This window comes from Leptosomus discolor, chromosome 17 (genome assembly GCF_034619465.1).
Source record: "Leptosomus discolor isolate bLepDis1 chromosome 17, bLepDis1.hap2, whole genome shotgun sequence".
Classification (NCBI taxonomy): domain Eukaryota; kingdom Metazoa; phylum Chordata; class Aves; order Leptosomiformes; family Leptosomidae; genus Leptosomus; species Leptosomus discolor.
The window spans coordinates 1,693,644-1,711,677 of NC_141407.1; the positions used below are offsets into that span (position 1 = coordinate 1,693,644).

General features: G+C 42.2%; 1 protein-coding gene across 3 annotated transcripts in view; it reads left to right on the plus strand.

Moving 5' to 3' along the window:
• The window catches only part of RALGAPB (Ral GTPase activating protein non-catalytic subunit beta), a 63,521-nt gene that overhangs the window by 30,217 nt on the left and 15,270 nt on the right, over nt 1-18,034 (plus strand). For 2 of the 3 annotated variants that reach the window (XM_086474630.1, XM_086474629.1), the window contains 8 exons: nt 1,492-1,625; nt 4,083-4,265; nt 7,236-7,387; nt 8,962-9,149; nt 11,332-11,438; nt 13,087-13,239; nt 13,862-14,071; nt 15,050-15,208. In XM_086474630.1, the coding sequence (XP_086330756.1) occupies nt 1,492-1,625; nt 4,083-4,265; nt 7,236-7,387; nt 8,962-9,149; nt 11,332-11,438; nt 13,087-13,239; nt 13,862-14,071; nt 15,050-15,208 (1,286 nt within the window). The remainder of the gene's footprint in view (nt 1-1,491; nt 1,626-4,082; nt 4,266-7,235; nt 7,388-8,961; nt 9,150-11,331; nt 11,439-13,086; nt 13,240-13,861; nt 14,072-15,049; nt 15,209-18,034) is intronic. The other variant, XM_086474628.1, reaches the window with a different exon arrangement.

Consider the following 18,034-nt stretch of genomic DNA (forward strand, 5'->3'; position numbering starts at 1 on the left):
TCCTTGTAATAAAATCCATGTTCTTCTAAATCTGTCTGGGGTAAGCTGCCCAAGGGTCAAGATTCTGGAATTTCATTTGCCCCTTTGGTCTTCATCAGTTTAACTGCTGTTGACCAGTGTGAGAACATAGCACATTTATTGTGCTGTAGCCTAGGTTGACAACTCTGTTCTCGCCAGCCAAAAATGTGGGGGCTTTTTGGTGAGTTTTTTTTTTTTTGCTAGTTCTGTAAGTAAGGAAAGGAGGGACATTAGCAGGAAAGACTTGAGTATATTCTAGGGGTTCACGTAAGTATATCGATGCTTTCCCTACAGGATTTGTTTGTTTGAAGTTGTTGCAATGCTAGTTTTCAGCACACTATTTGAATTGAGTGTTTAATTCATGTGGATTTTCATGTACAAGTTCTTGTAAAAATACCCATTTATAAGGTTAAAAAAACACTTTTAAATATTTGACTTATTGAGTCTTTAAACCATGACATAACTTGAAAGATATTTTTGTAATGTATTCAATTTATTGGTGTTTTTTTTAATTTCCTATGCACGGAAGGTAGGATTGTAAGAAATTTATGAAAAGGATTTCTGAGTTTCTGCTGGATGCTTCACACAAGAGAAAATTGAAAACAAGATAGTCTATTTTTACTGTTTAGCTGTAGCAGACACTTGAATCTGCTACTAGTATAATGTTGTACTTGACTCTTGAGTGTTAAATATGAGATTTAAGTTTTGGGAAGGATATACCTTAGCTGTTGTAGTTCTCATGTCTCTCTATAACTAGTCATTTAGCAGTTTTTGTTTCTGAAATTAATGTGCCTTCTTCAATTTTAACAAGTGTCTATAGTATTTATGTTCCTCATATTTTGGAATGAGAACAAGTGATACTAAAAACATTTTCTATTTTTAATTTTGAGCTAGAAGTTCAGGGAAATTAAAGGTCTAGAAATAATTGTATTTTTTGTTCTCCAGGACTTATTTTTTTTGTTATCTACATCTGTCTAACTAGTAAAACTTTGGATAAACGCTAGGTGTAGAAAGAATGGGTAACTTCTGGCATAGATATCTGAAGTTTCATGCACTGTTAGTACTTGGATATTTAGGCATCAGTAATGTACTAATGTACTTATACATTACCTATGCCTAAATTTTTCTGAGACTACAAGACATCACAGCAATTTAAGTACAATAGCAAGCCTGAAGCTAGCTGTTCTGCTCCTGAAATGCAGCAGAGTGCTGGGGTTATCTGAAAGGTCTTTTTTAAAAAAAAATTAAGAATTGAGATGGGGTAATCTGAATGATTTATATGTCTTGTGGTGTATATAAGGTAGTTAGCCTGTGCAAAAGTGACCAACCCAATTTCTAGATTCTGGGTTACGTATAGTTTTCTTTTATGTGTGTATTGTGGCTGCTTTGGCTTGTGCCTGTGCTTTGCTTATTGTCACTAATGCTTAGTTATTTTCCCTCCCTGTGGTATGTGGTATCGGGGTTATATCCTAGCTCTTAATACAGATACCGCTGCTGGGCTACTGATACGCAGTATTCACCTGGTAACCCAAAGACTCAACTCACAGTGGAGGCAGGACATGAGTATCTCTCTGGCTGCACTGGAGCTTCTGTCTGGACTGGCAAAGGTAAGAGGGGGAGTTTTGTGTGCTCTGGCCTCTTCTCGAGGGGTGATTATAGTCCTGTTGAGGTGAAAGTCATGCCACCAAACAGGTCGTCCGTGTCTGAGTTTGTCAGCAAGTGTTCTGTTTGGCCACGAGAAAACACAGTTCTCCTTTAGTACTTCATCTTCTCCTGCTGCCAGCGCTCTGTGGCTCAAATGGCGTGCACTCTGTAAGTGCCTTTGGCTGAGAGGGAACCGCAGGGTGGCTTGGTCAGCCGCACGTGGCGCTATGGTACGATTCTGGCTGGCTTTGTTGAGCTAGCTGAATGGCTCCCAGCCTTTCTCATGGACTCCCATGTGTGGCTGGTGGTGTTTTCTGTTCTGGTTTTTATACAACAGGGGATGCATCTGCCATGTTAGGTTGCACCGTTGAGGAAAACCTTGCCGCTAAGCTTCCAGTGGCAGTGCAGGGGACTGGGCCGTTAGTTTTCATCCCCGCTGTGAACCATTTCTCGTAGCATTGCTTGGTCGGGTGGCCAGTCTGTCTGCTCACTGTGACCAGACATAGACACAAGAGGTTTTGATGCTGTTAGATGTCAGATTGCAAATACGCCAGGGTATTAAACAACTCAATTGCCCTTTTTATAAGTGTTGTACCTGCTTTTCCCCTTCTATTTCATCTTAAAAACAGTTTTCTGAGTTTAGAAAATGATACCATATTTATAATACGAAAGTTTTGCCTTCTTCAGAGCTTTATCTGCATGCAAATCCTTGATTCAACAGCAAATAACTGAACTAAAGCTACTGGGGAGGGGGGGCACTTTTTTGTTGAGAGGTAAAATGCTCTTTTCTGCTTGAGGGCTCTTCTTCCCCAGCTGAACTTCATGATGTTTGTTAAGCAGAAGTCCGGTGTATTTACAGCAGCCACGATGACCTGGCGTGACAATTCAGCATTTCCTGTCATATTCCCCCAGGACGTCCACAGATCTCTCTGAAATACATGTCTCAGGCATTTTTTTAGTGTGGAGTCAGCACTGAGCCGTGTTGGACTGGATGCTTATTTTATTACTGCAGCAGCATGAGCTGAAAGATGCATTTGAAAGTGTTTTGCAATGAATTAATGTATGGTTATTGGGTCTTACAGAATGTCATAGAGAGCCAGGGGTTTCTGCAGCTTATGTGGTTAAGCCAGGTTTTGGGTTTGGGTTTTTTTTTTCCTTTGGCTTGCAGTGAAATGGGCATGTGAAAATACATTATCTTTTCAAATGCCTACCCAGGTTAATATTAAGTATAATAATCCTTGTATAACTCTCATGCAACTGAAGTGATTTTTCCCTCTGGGACATCTTGGCTATCTTTACCCTTTGTAACAAAGAGGGTAGGAAGAGGTCACCTCTTACTGCAGAATTGCAGAGTGGAGAACTGGTTTTGTGTGTGCCTTTGCAGGTGACCATTCCCAAAGCCCCCCTCAGGTTAGAGGCTGCCCTGTCTTGTGTCTGTTCAGCAACAGGTTATTAGTGGGACTTGGTAAATTCAAAAATCCTGTTTCCTGCAAGAGTGCTGGTTTACCAACCTGTCTTTCATAAGCTCATCTTGAGGGGGCTCTCTTTGCCATAGATTTTTACGCTTCTGCAGGAAATCTTGCCTTCATCCTAGGGATCTGAGTTGTCACCCCTCCCTCTGTGGAGTACAGCTGCCTGGCTCCGGTGTTGTCACCAGTGAGACCATCCACCACTCTGTGGCATGGTCAAATGGTACAGAGTAGAAAAATCCAGCTTTGACTGTTCCTGTGCCAAGTCACAGGTTGGGAAGAAAAGAGAAGAGCAATTCAGTTCTGTAGTTAGTTCTATAATGCAGATCCTCGTGCCTCAGTGTCCAGGGCTCTTCCCTAGCCCTCCGGTCTGCAGCCTTGCTCCCTGAAGCCCTGAGGAGGGAGAGAAGCTGAGGGGTTTTTGCAGTGAGTTTTTTGGGGGGTTTTGTGCCAATCTGCTTGTCTGAGGAAGGGTTTTCTCCGCCTTTTTTCACTGGTGAAAGTTACCGTGCTGACAAAATATACCTGGTGGAAACTTATGTGGGCAGAATGAAGCCCCATGGAAGGGAGGCTTGGCAGTGAGTGGGTTCTCAGAGGTACAGAATGGGTTGCTATAGCTGAAGGAGAGAGGTATTTGCTGAGAATAAGTTTCAAATACTCATTTATTCAGCTTGCAATTGGTTTCTTACCAAACCATATTGGTACCACTCTCGCTCTTGGAAATGAAGCCATACAATGTGGTGGCACCTCAATGTAGCATTTATTTCCTTGAAGTTTCAATATCCATCACTGTTAAATGTTTTTACCAGCAGCTTTTAAGCTGTAATCATAAGAGCTCAACCATTTATTCCTGTTTCTTACAACTGCATTTAAAAATGCCTTTAAAAACTCTTTATTCTCTGAAAGATTTTTGTGGAGGAATTCTTACCCTCTCCTGCTTGCTTCACACAGGTGAAAGTGGTGGTAGATTCCTCCGATCGGAAGAGAGCTATTAGTTCAGTGTGCAGCTACATAGTGTACCAGTGCAGTCGCCCAGCCCCGCTCCACTCCCGCGACCTTCACTCCATGATAGTCGCAGCTTTCCAGTGCCTCTGTGTCTGGCTCACTGAGCACCCCGACATGCTGGATGAGAAGGTGAGAGTCTCCTGTGTGTGTATTTTGAGCACTCCAAATTGTAATGGCTTTCATGCCCAACCTGTCTGTTCTTGGTCCTTTAAAATAATGTGGTTTCCTTAGTTTTCAAAAGCATACTGGGAATTTCAAAGCTAGTTTGTGTGCAAAATAGTTTTGAATTTTGTTTTCTGCTCTTTATTCACCAAGAATGGTTTTGGCTTTAAAATTACCTTTCATATTTCTAAGAATGTCTTAATCTTCCTTTTTGCTTTGTGAAGCTGGAAAAAGAGAGAAGAAAAGAGAAACTGAAAAAAGAAATATAGAAACCAGTGGTGTATATATAGCATAGCTACCTGCTGCAGATACTTCACTAAAAGCCGTGTCTCTTCTCACTTCTCAGTTCTTACCTGACTAAAGCATCCTCTAGACTTCATAGAATTCCTTTGATACTTGTATTTTGTTTCACCAAGAAAACAGTTTTCTAGAAACTGAGAAAGGCAGAGTTTAATCCAAGATGGAATTTGCTTGGGAAGCTTGAAAAGAGCAGGAAATGAAAGACGAGTGTTTCCAAGAGCCTTCTGTCCTACTGTTTAAAAAAAAAAAAAAAAAAAAATTGAGTGCATATTTTCATTGTTGGTCTCCTTGTAGAGGCAGCACAGTGATCTTTCTATATTTTATATGTAATGCATATTAATATGTAGTATGTTCATAAATTTTTATATAGAACATATATGTTCTATCTCTTTATACATTCTATAGCATATATTAAAAAACGTATATTGAAATCAAATTGAAAACCCACAAGCAGGACTTCAGATAAAGATGCTTTCTGCATATGCTTTGGGATACTGACATGGCAGTAGGTGACTAGGGTGGGATGGTTTCTCTGGATGTGGCACAGCATGGACTTACTGAACTGCATAATGCTTTACTGCATAGAATCATTTCGATTGGAAAGACCCTTAAGATCATGGAGTCCAACCGTTAACCCAGCATTGCCAAGCCCACCGCTAAACCATGTCCCGAAGCATCACATCTACATGTCTTTTAGTAAATATCTCCGGGGATGGTGAATCAACCATTTCCCTGGGCAGCCTGTTCCAGGGCTTCACAACCCTTTTGGTGAAGAAATTCTTCCTAACGTCCAATCTAAACCTCTCCTGGCGCAACTTGAGGCTGTTTCCTCTTGTTCTATCACTTGTTATTTGGGAGAAGAGACCAATGCCCACCTCGCTACAGCCTCCTTTCAGGCAGTTGTAGAGAGCGATAAGGTCTCCCCTCAGCCTCCCCTTCTCCAGGCTGAACAATCCCAGTTCCCTCAGCCGCTCCTCCCCAGACCTGTTCTCCAGACCCTTCACCAGCTTCGTTGCCCTTCTCTGGACACGCTCCAGCACCTCAGTGTCTGTCTCGCAGTGAGGGGCCCAAAACCACGCACAGCATTTGAGATGCGGCCTCACCAGTGCTCAGTGCGGGGGCAGGATCACTTCCCTTTCCTTTCAGTTATCAGTGCACATGGAGACAGTGTTACCTACTGTGTGCAGTGCATACCACACACTTAGTAGCTTGTTCCTGTGTCACAGTAGTTGGGTGGTGTCGTGGTTTAGGCCCAGCCAGCAGCAAAGCACCATGCAGATACTCACTCATTCCTCCCTGCCTGGGGGATGTGGAGGAGAATTGGAAGAAAAGGGTAAAACCTTGTGGGTGGAGATAAGGACAGTTTAACAAAACAAGGAGAGAAGAAACAATAGCAACAAAACTCATAAAAGAATATGTAAAGCGAGTGGTGGGCAATGCAATTGCTCACCAGCCAGAACCTGAGGCTCAGCCCCTTGAACTCTCCTTCCTTTGCCAGCTCCCCCAGTAACATCCTGAGCATGACACTCTATGGTATCCAGTATCCCCTTGGCTAGTTGGTCAGCTATCCTGGCTGTGCCCACTCCCAGCTTCTTGTGAAAAATTAATCCTATCCTAGCTGAACCTAGGACAGTTGGGAACCATTCCCTGCATTTGCAAGTGTTAGAATTGCAATTTGCCATGTGCCTCACCTTAATTTGCTTTGAACTTCACCTGCTTTTTTACTAGCCAGTGCTGTAAATGCCTTCTGTAATTCTTCATGGCTAGCCTTTGCACCTCAATGCTGGTTAATTTTGCTGTCAGAAAACTTTAATCATCTTCCCCTCTTTTTCTGCATCAAGTAGGAATATAAGGACACAGGCCAAGGCATAGAACCCTGCCTGGTCTCTGATGGTAAAAACTGACCACTTACCTGTGTTCAGATTTTAACCAGTTATTTATTCTTGAGAATGCTTTCCTTGTTATTCTACAGCTCAAGCCATGAGTTTTGAAGGATTGTAGCAATCCAAATGTTTTTAGCAAGTGTTTTGTGATGAGCAACACTCGTGAGTCACACCTGTGGTTCTGCTGGGTGTTGGCCTCTCCTGTAGTGGATTTGGTGAAGCTTTGCTGTGTATGTTTAGAATATTGTTATTGTTCTCTTGATTTAGGTACCATGATGTATTTTACTTATGAAAACTGTTGGAGATGGAAAGATTTGGAGAATGAATTCTTGCAGTTTTCCAGACGAGTTCATTCTTAATGTGCTTAGAACTTTATTAAAAGATCTGCAGAGAGTCTCACAAATGCATTTATTATCTCTAATTGTATTTACATTTTTCAATTGCACTCTTAGTAGTCCTCTTAGCAATTTTGTACATATGTAATGGAATATATTGTGTGTATGTATTCATTCAGCACCTTCTACCATGAGAATACAAACATAAGTGGACATTTACAGATGGAGAAAATATCATTCCTATAGCAAATGTGATCTTATTCCAACACTGTCTTTTAGAATTATCTTCTGCCTCTATTTCTGAGCTCATACTGCCAGCAGTCTTTTATTTTAATCGATGGTGTATCACTGTTTCCCTGAGGTCCTGGAGACATTTATTGGAGTGGTTCTGCTTTAGGATGGTTCCTCTTGTGTTTTAGGATTGTTTAAAAGAGGTGCTGGAGATTGTGGAGCTGGGCATTTCGGGAAGTAAATCCAAAAACAGTGAACAAGAGGTCAAGTACAAAGGAGATAAGGAGCCAAACCCTGCATCCATGAGAGTGAAGGATGCTGCTGAAGCTACACTAACGTGGTATGTAATTTGCCAGAGCATGTTTACTCTTTCGCATTGCCTTGTCTGAGAGTGTTTTAATTAGGAATTCCCAGCTGGTGAGATCTCAGCAGCAAGAGCATTTGAAAAGTCATCCAGAAACTCCCTCTGTTTTGCTCTTTGGGCAGGGTTGTGCTGTGCTCTGCCTTAGCTGTCTTCCCCCTCCCATTACAGGGGTTCAAGGGAAAAAAGATCCCTGTGATTGCTGTCTTCCCCTCCTGCCTGCTCTCTTCTTTGCAGAGCAAAAGCCAAGCCTTCCTCCAGCCCCTGGTGTTCTGTTCTCAGCCAGTGCCCTCTGCAGACAGCAGTTCCCTCCATCTCCCACTTGACCTGGTGATCCTATCTTTCCATTCCCCCTTCTCCTTATCCTCAGCCTGGCAACACAGGCCATCCCCACACTGACCGGGAAACCGATAGACACTGTCTCACGTGTAATGCAGCAGGGAATGGCCCGTGGAGGAGATGTAAGCTGGTGCGGGGTGGGATGTCGTTCCACCCACAGCCTTGGGCTTCCTTAATATATTTGGGAGGTTCTGCTGGGAGTGCAGTAGCAGATAATGTGTGGGTTGGGGACGGGAAGCACAGAGGAGAATTGAGATCTGCTCCAGACAAGTGGAAAAGTGCTTTTACTGGGTGAACAATGTGATGGTAGACTGGACAGATTGAGGATGGGTAGGATAAATATTTTTTGCAAAAGGCAATAGCTGCTTTGTTTTTTGCTCTGCTTCACAATAAAAATCAATGCAAACTTTGCTGTTAGTAAAACCAACTGTGTGATTTCCAAGGTAAAAAGAACTACTTGTTGGAACTTATGGACAAACCTTTATTATTGTATAAAAGTGCCCATCTTCATTTAGAGAGATGAAACTACCTGTTCTGAGAATAAAGTGGAAAAGTGTCTGAGGAGGACTTCAGTTAATTTACCTTTGGTCTGGGTGGTGTTGGTAAGAGTAAAGTCCCGAGTTAGATCATAAGATCTTCCGTCTGACACTGGTCAACTCTCTCTATTGGTTCCTGCCATAGAAATTTTCAGGGTAGATTCTGTACAACTTCAGATGATTTAAAGTTGTACTTCTAGGAGCCTCCCAAGGCTGTGGCTCCAAGGAGGTCAGCACTGTTGGATCATACCTGGAGGCTTTCTCCCGGGGAAGGTTATCATCTATGATAGCTGTGCTTGTGTGATCCTGGGCCTTTCTTAAAGGGTTTTAAGTTAACGTAATCTGTACTTGAAGAAAGCAAAGACAATCATAACTGGTGCATCTACCATGTCTGCCTTGTTTGTTGATATAATGCTTTAAAGCATATCTTACTATCTCTACAACCTAGGTTAGAAAGAAACTGATTCTGTAGGCAGAGGACCCTTCTTTGTAGATTTTCATGTATGATTTCCTGAAGTTACTGGTTCTGTTTTAAGAAAGTCTGATGGGGGAGGGCAGGCTTGCCCTGATAGGGTAACTGCTGTGTCTAGATACAAATGAAGAATATGAGTGAAGGTCTGTGCTTGGGTGGAACAGTTCGTCATCTTAATCTGACGTAACTTTTTTTCTCACTTGCAGTATTATGCAGTTACTTGGAGCTTTTCCTTCTCCCAGTGGCCCTGCTTCTCCTTGCAGCTTGGTGAATGAAACCACGTTAATTAAATATTCTCGTCTACCTACCATAAACAAGCATAGCTTCCGTTACTTTGTGTTGGATAACAGTGTCATCCTGGCGATGTTGGAGCAGCCTCTAGGGAATGAACAGAGTAAGTTCTTACTTCCCATTTCCTCCTTCCTCTGGTAAAGCTCTCTGTATAGAGCTGCAGACCAAAGGCACTTCATCAAGTGTGTGTCTCACAATTCAGGGGTTTACCTGTTCCGTGGGTGTGCAATTGAGCATTGTGTTGTTCTGGGATGAAGCAATGCGAATAACTTCAATCCCACTGATAGTCACACATGTACAAGCCCATCCAAATTGTTCATGTGGTGTGTCTTTCACCCAGTTAGATCAGATACTTGCAGCTGACTGCCATCTAAATTATTGCTGATGGACAAAAGCAATAGCATTATATTTTGAAAACATCCTTGTTCATAAAAGAGTAAAAATATAAAGAGTATAGGAGGCTTGATAGGGATAAGTGCTCAACAGGTGTTTGATGTGACACCTTTATGCGTGCACAGTTGCTTTTGCTTGCTTTATATCTCCTGTTACTAAATGTTTTTGTGGGTGCTTTTGGCTCAGAAGGTTTTAGTTGCTTGGGAGCTGTTACAACTTTCCCATGTACCATCCTGTTCTATCAGTGACGCTACTGTAAAGGAGATCCGTCACAGGGTATTGGTTTTCACAGCTGAAACGTAACTCATTTCAGTCTCATATGCTTTGACCAACAAGAATTTATATTAAACAAGGTGGTATTAAATTACGTGATGCTTTGAACTGAATAACTGATCCTCTGGTAAGTCTTCGTGTATCATGGCATTATCTAACAGAAGAGATGAAAATTCTTTTACGAGCTACCTCAGTTTAAGACTAATTTGCATTAGATCTGCTGGTCTGCCACAGATGCATTTTCCTCATCTGTGGACAGGTTGGAGTCTGGATACTAGTGTTGAAAATAGAGATTGCACAGAACTTCATGAACTGGCTAAGAGAAGTTGTTATTTTGAGTTGTTGTCTAGAGTGCTTCAACCTTATTGAGAATCACTAAATAGATCTTGCAGAAAGTGCTGATGCTGGGAGCCTTGCTGCACATCCACCCACAGTCTGTGTTTGAGCAAGCATGTTCCTGACTAGAATGGATTAGGGCACGCTAGAATGGCTGAGCAATTCTCATCCTTACTCTGCCTCTGCTAAATGCATTACTGAGGAATCCTGTAAAGCTATTAGAATCTCAGATTAGATTATCTTTTCTTGCTGTGCATAACTTGCTTACAAATCCCTTTTGAATTACAAGATTAATTGCAGTAATGCACGAGTACATCAGATCACTTCTGAGGCAGGTCACTGAAGTGGGTGATTGCGGGGAGCTGGGTTGGTTTGTCTGTATGTGTACTCATGTAGCTGTGCTGCACCCTGTACTTCCCATGAGATAGTAGGGAAGGAATAAATATCTGCTAGTTATCTGATGGTGTCAATTTGTGGTTTACGTGCACGAAAGTTAAATATAAAAATTTTAAAAAGTAGCTGTAGAGGTACAATGATCCCTCTTCTAAGGTGGCTGATATCAGTGGCCTTTTAAGTCTCGAAGGAAGACTGAAATCCCTGCAGTGTTAGAACCATCATTGTGCAAGTTGAAAGGCACCTCAGGAATCTGCAATGTAAACTCCTGCTCTAAACAAGCGCCAATACTGAATTGAGACCAGGACAATGCAACCTGACGCCCAAGTGGGTCTTGAAAACCTATGAGGACGACTTCTCTGTGTCCCCATTCCTTGTGGTGAAAAATGTTCTGCGATGTGAAGTCAGAATCTTCCCCTGTCTGAGTTTGACCATTAGCTCTTGTTCTTCTGCTGTTCTTATTGCTGCTGTTTGTGTGGGACCTTTACAGAAGGTCATGGAAGTATCATGGAAGCTGTGTCTCCATATGGTCATTTGTCTTACCTAAACAGGCAGTGACTGCACAATCTTTTTTTTTTTTTTTCTTCATTTCCTGGAGATAATTTGTAGTAAAACAGTGATCTGCATGCATTTGGATAAAAGTTACTTTTAGCGATGAAACTGAGCTGGCGACTACTGAACAGACCGCAAAGTAGACTAGTACTTGTCTGCTGCAGAGAGGAGGGTCGCTTGCGCCTCACCAGGAATTGTCTTTATGGTCAGGGAGGAGTTAACCTTGAAAACAAAACCTCTGTCATCATGCCTGCATTTCTTTCTGGTGAAATTATTGCACAGTGAACTGTTTGCAATTTATGATGTTGTGTTATTCTCTTAACCCATGTGCTTTGCAGATGACTCTTTCCCCTCTGTCACGGTTTTGATCCGTGGGACATCTGGAAGATTTGCATGGGCCCAGCAACTCTGTCTCTTGCCAAGAGGAGCTAAAGCAAATCAAAAGGTCTCTATCAAAGCCCGTAAAGAAATCTTTAACTTAGAGATGTTCAGCAGAAATTCCACTAATGTGAGACAGCCCCACAGAGCTGGTGACTATACATTAAGGCTGAGCCACGGGGCCTTTAGCTGTAGGTAATGTGACACATCTCTGGTGACTCTTTATGACTTGTGATTAATATTGAATACAGGCTGTGAAAGTGCTGTTGCCTTCTAGATTTGTTTAAGGGGAGAGAGCGTTCTCTTCCCCTCCCTCCCCCCCCCCCCCCCCCCCCCCCCCCGAAAGCATCTTCTGAGGCGATGGGGAAATGGACAGTGTATTTAGTGTGAAGGCGTGAATGTTGGTGCTGATTTGGGGATGTCAGGCAAAGCCCTTGCAGCAGAGGGAGCGAAGTCTGGAGGTGCAGAATGAGATGCTGCAGAGAGAACACGTATTCAGGCTACAAAGCCCTATGTTGCAAAGATGGCTGTAAACTTCCTGTGAGAAAAAATTAGACTCTGGAACGGCTCTGGAGAGGAATAGTGGAGGAGAAATACCCCAGTCTCATTTTACAGTAAAATATCTTACTGTATTTGTCTAGTGGAACATGTCCTTCTGTTATCAAAATTTCTGTTTGTGAACTTCTCCAAATCTTCAAACTCTTCAATGCCCCTCAGAAAAATAAAGGAAATAATAATGTAGCCGCAGTGAGGGCCTGTCATTCTCAGCTGTCATGTTCACACTTAGATGAATCTGGTCTCCCCGAAGCAGCCTTCGGGAAGACCCCCTGTGTGATGTCTTTGGAGCTGTGCTGTCACTGAAGCTGAGCCATTTCGCTAAACGGTGTCAGTCAAAGTGTGCTACCTCCCACGCTGAAGGAGAAGTCATGGCTGCTGACCTGCTTACCAGTTTCAAAGGAACTTTTCCAACTCAAAGGCATTCTGTAACTTTAACGTTAACAAGTTTGCCTTTTTGAAGCTTAATTGGCAGTAAATAAACTTATAAAGCAGCACTCAAGATGTAATTAAAGGTCTTGCTTGCTTGGACCCTATGTACGTGCAAACCTGCACCTAGATCTTTTGTTGCTTTCGTTTGTGACATCAAGTTTTGAATTGCATACTAACAGTTTAGACCGTAATGTAGTAACAACGTCAGAATTGCTGTACGATACGTTATGCAAGGCCCTTGGGTATTCTGGTAGTGCATCTTGCTCCTGACCCACAGCACAGCGCTGTTCTCTTCCAGGACTTGCCAGCTTGACCTGTTGTGATCGTCGTGGTCAGCAGGGTTAAAGTGGAGGCTTCTCAAACAGTTGTTAGCTTTCGCTCGATACGGTTAGAATGGGCTGAAAACAAGATGTTGCCATGTAAGCTTGCCATTTTTATTGGGATTTTCAGCTGCTTAGAGATTAGATGGTAAGCAGGATTCATAGATTGCAGGAGTGCAGCCACCAAAATGGGCAGAACTGTGTGTCTCTTAAAATTTACAGCCACATTTTTAATACAAGTCTATTATTTTAAAGTACTTACTGAATGTTTTCTAAGGATGCCTCTCACTACCGGGTTAGTGTACTTCTGGTGGTGAGGAGGGAGAGAATGTTTTCCATGTATTATGCTGAAGTATTGTCTAGTGGTATGATGCCTTGAATGTAAAAACTATCCCCCTTTTTTGTCAGACTTTTGTACCAGAACCTCGACCAGCTCCTAAAAGTGATGTTGGATTGAAATACAGTGTGAAGCACCGCCCTTTTCCTGAAGAAGTGGACAAGATCCCATTTGTGAAAGCTGACTTGAGCATTCCTGATTTACATGAAATTGTAAATGAGGAAGTAAGTAACTCTTAGTCTCTGACTTGATTTTGTTCTTGGGTTTTTTGTCTGTTCATGAATCATAGACTAATGTCTTGCTGTAAATAGCGTGACTCTTCTGCTTGATTAATTTCAGATTAATGGAATAATAACCCCAGCAAACTAATGGCATCTGTGCGCTTCTCCAGGAAGACGTTGATGCCTTGGATGTGTTTTTTTTGGGAGGCACTGCTTAACACGTTTTCTTGCAGATCATAATGACTGGTATTGCTAGGAAGCAATTTGTTGCTGCTTCTGGGGAAATGGAGGGGTTTTTTTTGAGACTTGGGGAGGAGAGGGGTGCATGTCTCAAAAATATTTGAAGTTTTACAGTGCCAAATGTGTTTTAGTTTCTGCTCACTTAAAAGGGAGAAGCTGTAGCTGGTGCTGCGTACATAAATTTGGAACAGCTTTCCCATGCAAGCAGGTTGGTTGGATGTTCACTTTGTAACACTGCAAGGCCTTGTAGATAGCACTTTGGGAAACATCCTGGTGGTGGAGTTGCAGCTGCTGCTGTACCTGTGACTTACAGCTTTCCTAAAGGGTGGAGCTGTTTTCTTAGTGGATCTTGGTGGAATCAGCGTTTCACACAAAGTTTTTTCAGCTCGAAGAGCGACACGAGAAGCTGAGGAGTGGAATGGCCCAGCAGATTATTTTTGAGACTTCCATTGATCAGAAAAGTGAAGAGGAGTGGCGGAAGAAGAGCTTTCCTGATCCGATCACGGAGTGTAAGCCTCCCCCACCGGCACAGGAGTTCCAGACAGCACGCCTGTTCCTCTCTCACTTCGGGTTTCTCTCACTAGAGGCATTGAAGGTGACCTGATACTTCTTAGTGTTGTGCAAGTGTCCTCAGTACCCGTATGGTCTGGCTTAGCAAAAGAAGAAAAGTTTTATTAGTGGAAGATCTTCCGTTTAATTCCAACAACAGTTAAGCTGTAGTCTAATCAAATAAAGTGGATTCCAGTCTTGCAGGGCTGGGAGCAGGGCTGTGAAAGGCCATGCCTCAAGTTGAACATGCTCTGAATAGGTGGCTGTATCTGTATTTTTGCAGTGGGTGCATAAGCTATTGCATTCATGTGTTCGTACTGGAGATCATTCCCTTGGAGTGAATTAGGTTTTGGGGTGGTACTGTAAGAGTTTCTGGAATATGACTGCCTTAGAAGTTCTGCTCCAGAGATGATTGTGCTGAAGTGGTTTAATCATACATGAACACTTGGGAGTACATACAGGTTGTAGAGCTTTGTTTTTAAAGAACAGTTTATAGAGATGATCCATGTTCTTAATTTGAAATTCTGCCTCTTACCTGTAGATTCTCCCTTTTATTTGTTGCGTTTCCTTCCAGGAACGGTCAACAAAAGTGGACAATGGAGATTTTGCAAAAATTCTGTCTAAAAGTGCTTAGTATTTTACATATTACTGGTATATCAATTAATAAATAGGACACTATGTGTGGGACTGTGTGTAGTTGTGGTATTTTGAAAGTATCTGCTGCTTTTGTTGTGGTAGCTAGCACTGTTTGAGCAAAATGTTATGTCTGTTTGGCTGGCAAAATACCATTTTTGTTTAATGAGGAGAGTAGAATGCAATAAATTGTTAAACTGTTATGCTTGCTGCTACTCATTTAGAGTAACAGGATTATATTGCATCAGAACGTTGTGTATGATTTTGCTCCTAAGAGAAAATGGAAATTGTCTTTTTGTGTTTTAATAGATTATTATTGAAGCCATAAAAGGCCTTTTCAGTTAGGAAAGATGGGGGTTTTTTAAGCTGTTGAACTCTCTCTATTGGATAGGAACCTGCTAACAGTCGTCTACCTCCTCACCTGATTGCACTTGACTCTGCTCTTCCTGGGTTTTTTGATGACCTTGGCTACTTGGATTTACTACCATGTCGTCCTTTTGATACTGTTTTCATTTTCTACATGAAGGCAGGCCAGAAAACAAGCCAGGAGGTGAGTGAAAGTATAGAGTGCCAACTAGCCTGTATTGTCTTGTTTCTAGAAATCCTCAAGTGAATAAAGCATCACTGCTAGGGACTAGGGTGGAATATCAGAGCCAGGGTTCTGGGCTTTGTGTTCATTTACAGCGTGAGCTATAACAAGTCTCTGCATACTCATCTGTAGGTTGAAGTACATTACCCCCATTTAGGATTGTTGTAACATCTTTTTAATATATATATTTTTAGATATACATTAAAAATATATTAAAATATTAATAGTATTTTTGTTATCTGTTCTGTCCTTATTGTCCTTATTTGCAGAGTTCAGAGATTCATATCAGAAATGCATTTCAGGTTTCTTGGCTTAGCTTGCAGGGAAGGTTGCAGTTTGTTCCGGCAATGTGCATTGTCCAGATAGTTTTGTTTGATTCTAGTGTTAAACACATGTTAAAGGAATGAAAAATTTTCTGCAAGAAAGAAAGTGTTACTGCTTTGTAAGCCTTTACATTATGCTGTTTACATTCAAATGTGATTAGGTTAATCAGGTTAATTTGTGCAAATCTAAATAGTGACTTCTTTAGACTGTGACCTAGAAAATCACTAGAACAGCTTCTGGGCTCATTAAAAAGGTTGTTCCTAAAGTACCTTCTCCTCATTCCATTCATAATCCAAATATCCATACATAATTCAAATAGTAAAGAGCAGAAGCATAGCTTCCTTAATAAATTATTGTGCCCTCTCCTCGTGTTACCATGAACGTACCATTGACAACCCTGTAGCACTTCTGCTTCTGTGCGGAATACACTTAATTCTTGAAACCAGGATTGTGCTTGTTTTGAGCTTTCAAGTTCAGAACAGCCAGCACACGGTCTTTCCATCTCAAGTCAGCTACAAACAGGATATACAAGGTTTGCCTTCCAGCTGAAATGTGCTCTTGCTGAGCTAGCAGAATGCTTTCTTCCCCATCTGATGTTAATATGCTGGTATGAATTTAGACAGATGAGATTACTTAGTCCTGCAGAACTTGCCGGCCTTTGGAAACCAAATTAGCATGGGGTTTTCCATGTACCTTTAAGAAAATCCTTGTATTTGGGAGATTCCACACATATTTAGACACACTTGTGCTACTCCTGCTTCAGGATCCCTGGGCATTGTGCTGTGATTCCCGAGCCTTTCGGATTGTGCAAAGTCGCAGTGGCAGTCAGGTTAATAACATACTGGTCTGTATGGACCTGAGCTGAGTGACACACTGATACTGCTCTCATCTTTGAAAAGACCTGTGACTTATTTCTGTCCTATTTCATTTCCAATACTAATGATCAAGAGAAGAGGAGGTCAAAAGCAGAGTTGTGACATGGTGTCCGCTTTGAGCGGGGCTGGCTGCCTGGCCCTACTCTGCCATCTCTCTGTGTGAGTTCGTGCCACTTGAGCTCAGGACCTCCTTCCATTCTGAGAGGTGACCTGCTGTCCTTTCACAGGGAGTGGTGTCAGCTATGTTTTATCTGATGCTACTCAGCCCAAAATAGTGGCATCTAGCCTGCTGGTTACTGCATCAGGCCCAAATATTTTTCTGTGGTGGTAGGCTTTTGCAGTTGAGAAGGGTCTCGTGGCATTTATTTATACAGGGTAACGAAGCTGCCCACATGCTTTTTACACTGTTATACTCCACGTCATTAAATGTCCTTTGAAAATACCCGCTTGTCCTTGCTTTACTGTAAATTCACTTTTTGAATGGGCTCAGATATAAAACCGTATAGTTATATAAACCCTGAGCTTGCCTATTTTCTGAAATTGTCTTCTAAACTGCACTTACCTCCATTCTGAAGCATACCTATGGCTTCAGTGTGCTCAGTAATAACAGTAGTATTTCAGTGCAGTGTGTCCAGTCATTGCTGAATATTGTACGAGGCATTAGGATGGGGTGCCACGACCATGTGGATACAAGGAGCCTCCTGTCCTTCCAGTGCCTTGCCCTGTCCCTGCAGTTTCTGCTCCTCTGGAGCCTGCATCCCAGTGTACAGCCCCCACACAAACCAAAATCAGAGACGCTCTTGCCACAAAACAAATTCTCATGTGGCCCAGAAAGGATGGATGTGTTGCACAGTGTTGTCTGTTCTACAAATCCCAATGGTTCTTTTAGGCCAGATCACAAATTATCTGTGTCTCCCTGCGTGCCACTTGGTGAAGATCTCGACTTTCGCTTGGTCACCCTAGGATAAAAATTGCCTTTGGATGTGGAAACATCCCAGATCTTTATAAGAAGTAGGATTAAGGTTTAAAGTGAACAGTGCAGTGTGACATTTGGTTAAAGTGTGTGCTCAATCCTGCTGAAAATCGTTTTGCAAGATCTGTTTCATAATTTAACGTGCCGTGAGGCCTGCCTTCAAAATCGCTGTATGTTGTGTACAGGTGAGTAGTGATAAAATACCTTTCTCCTAAAAGTTCACCGTAGTTTACTAGTGAAAATTGTCCAGAAAATTCTTATGTTACATTTAGTGCTAATGCGCTGAACAGTTCTGTGGTTTATCCCAGATGAGTGGATAAATCTCAAAATTGCCATTTCTAGCAGTTTGATTAACTATTTTACAGGCTTTGGCAATCATAGAATCATAGAACAGTTTGGGTTGGAAGAGACCTTCAAGATCATTGAGTCCAACCTTTGTCCTTGCTCTACTAACACCCCTAAACCATGTCCCTCAGTACAACACCTACCCGTCTCTTAAACACCTCCAGGGATGGTGACTCCACCTCCCTGGCCAGGCTGTTCCAATGCCTGACAACCCTTTCAGTAAAGAAATTCTTCTTAATCTCCAGCCTGAACCTCCCCTGGTGCAGCTTG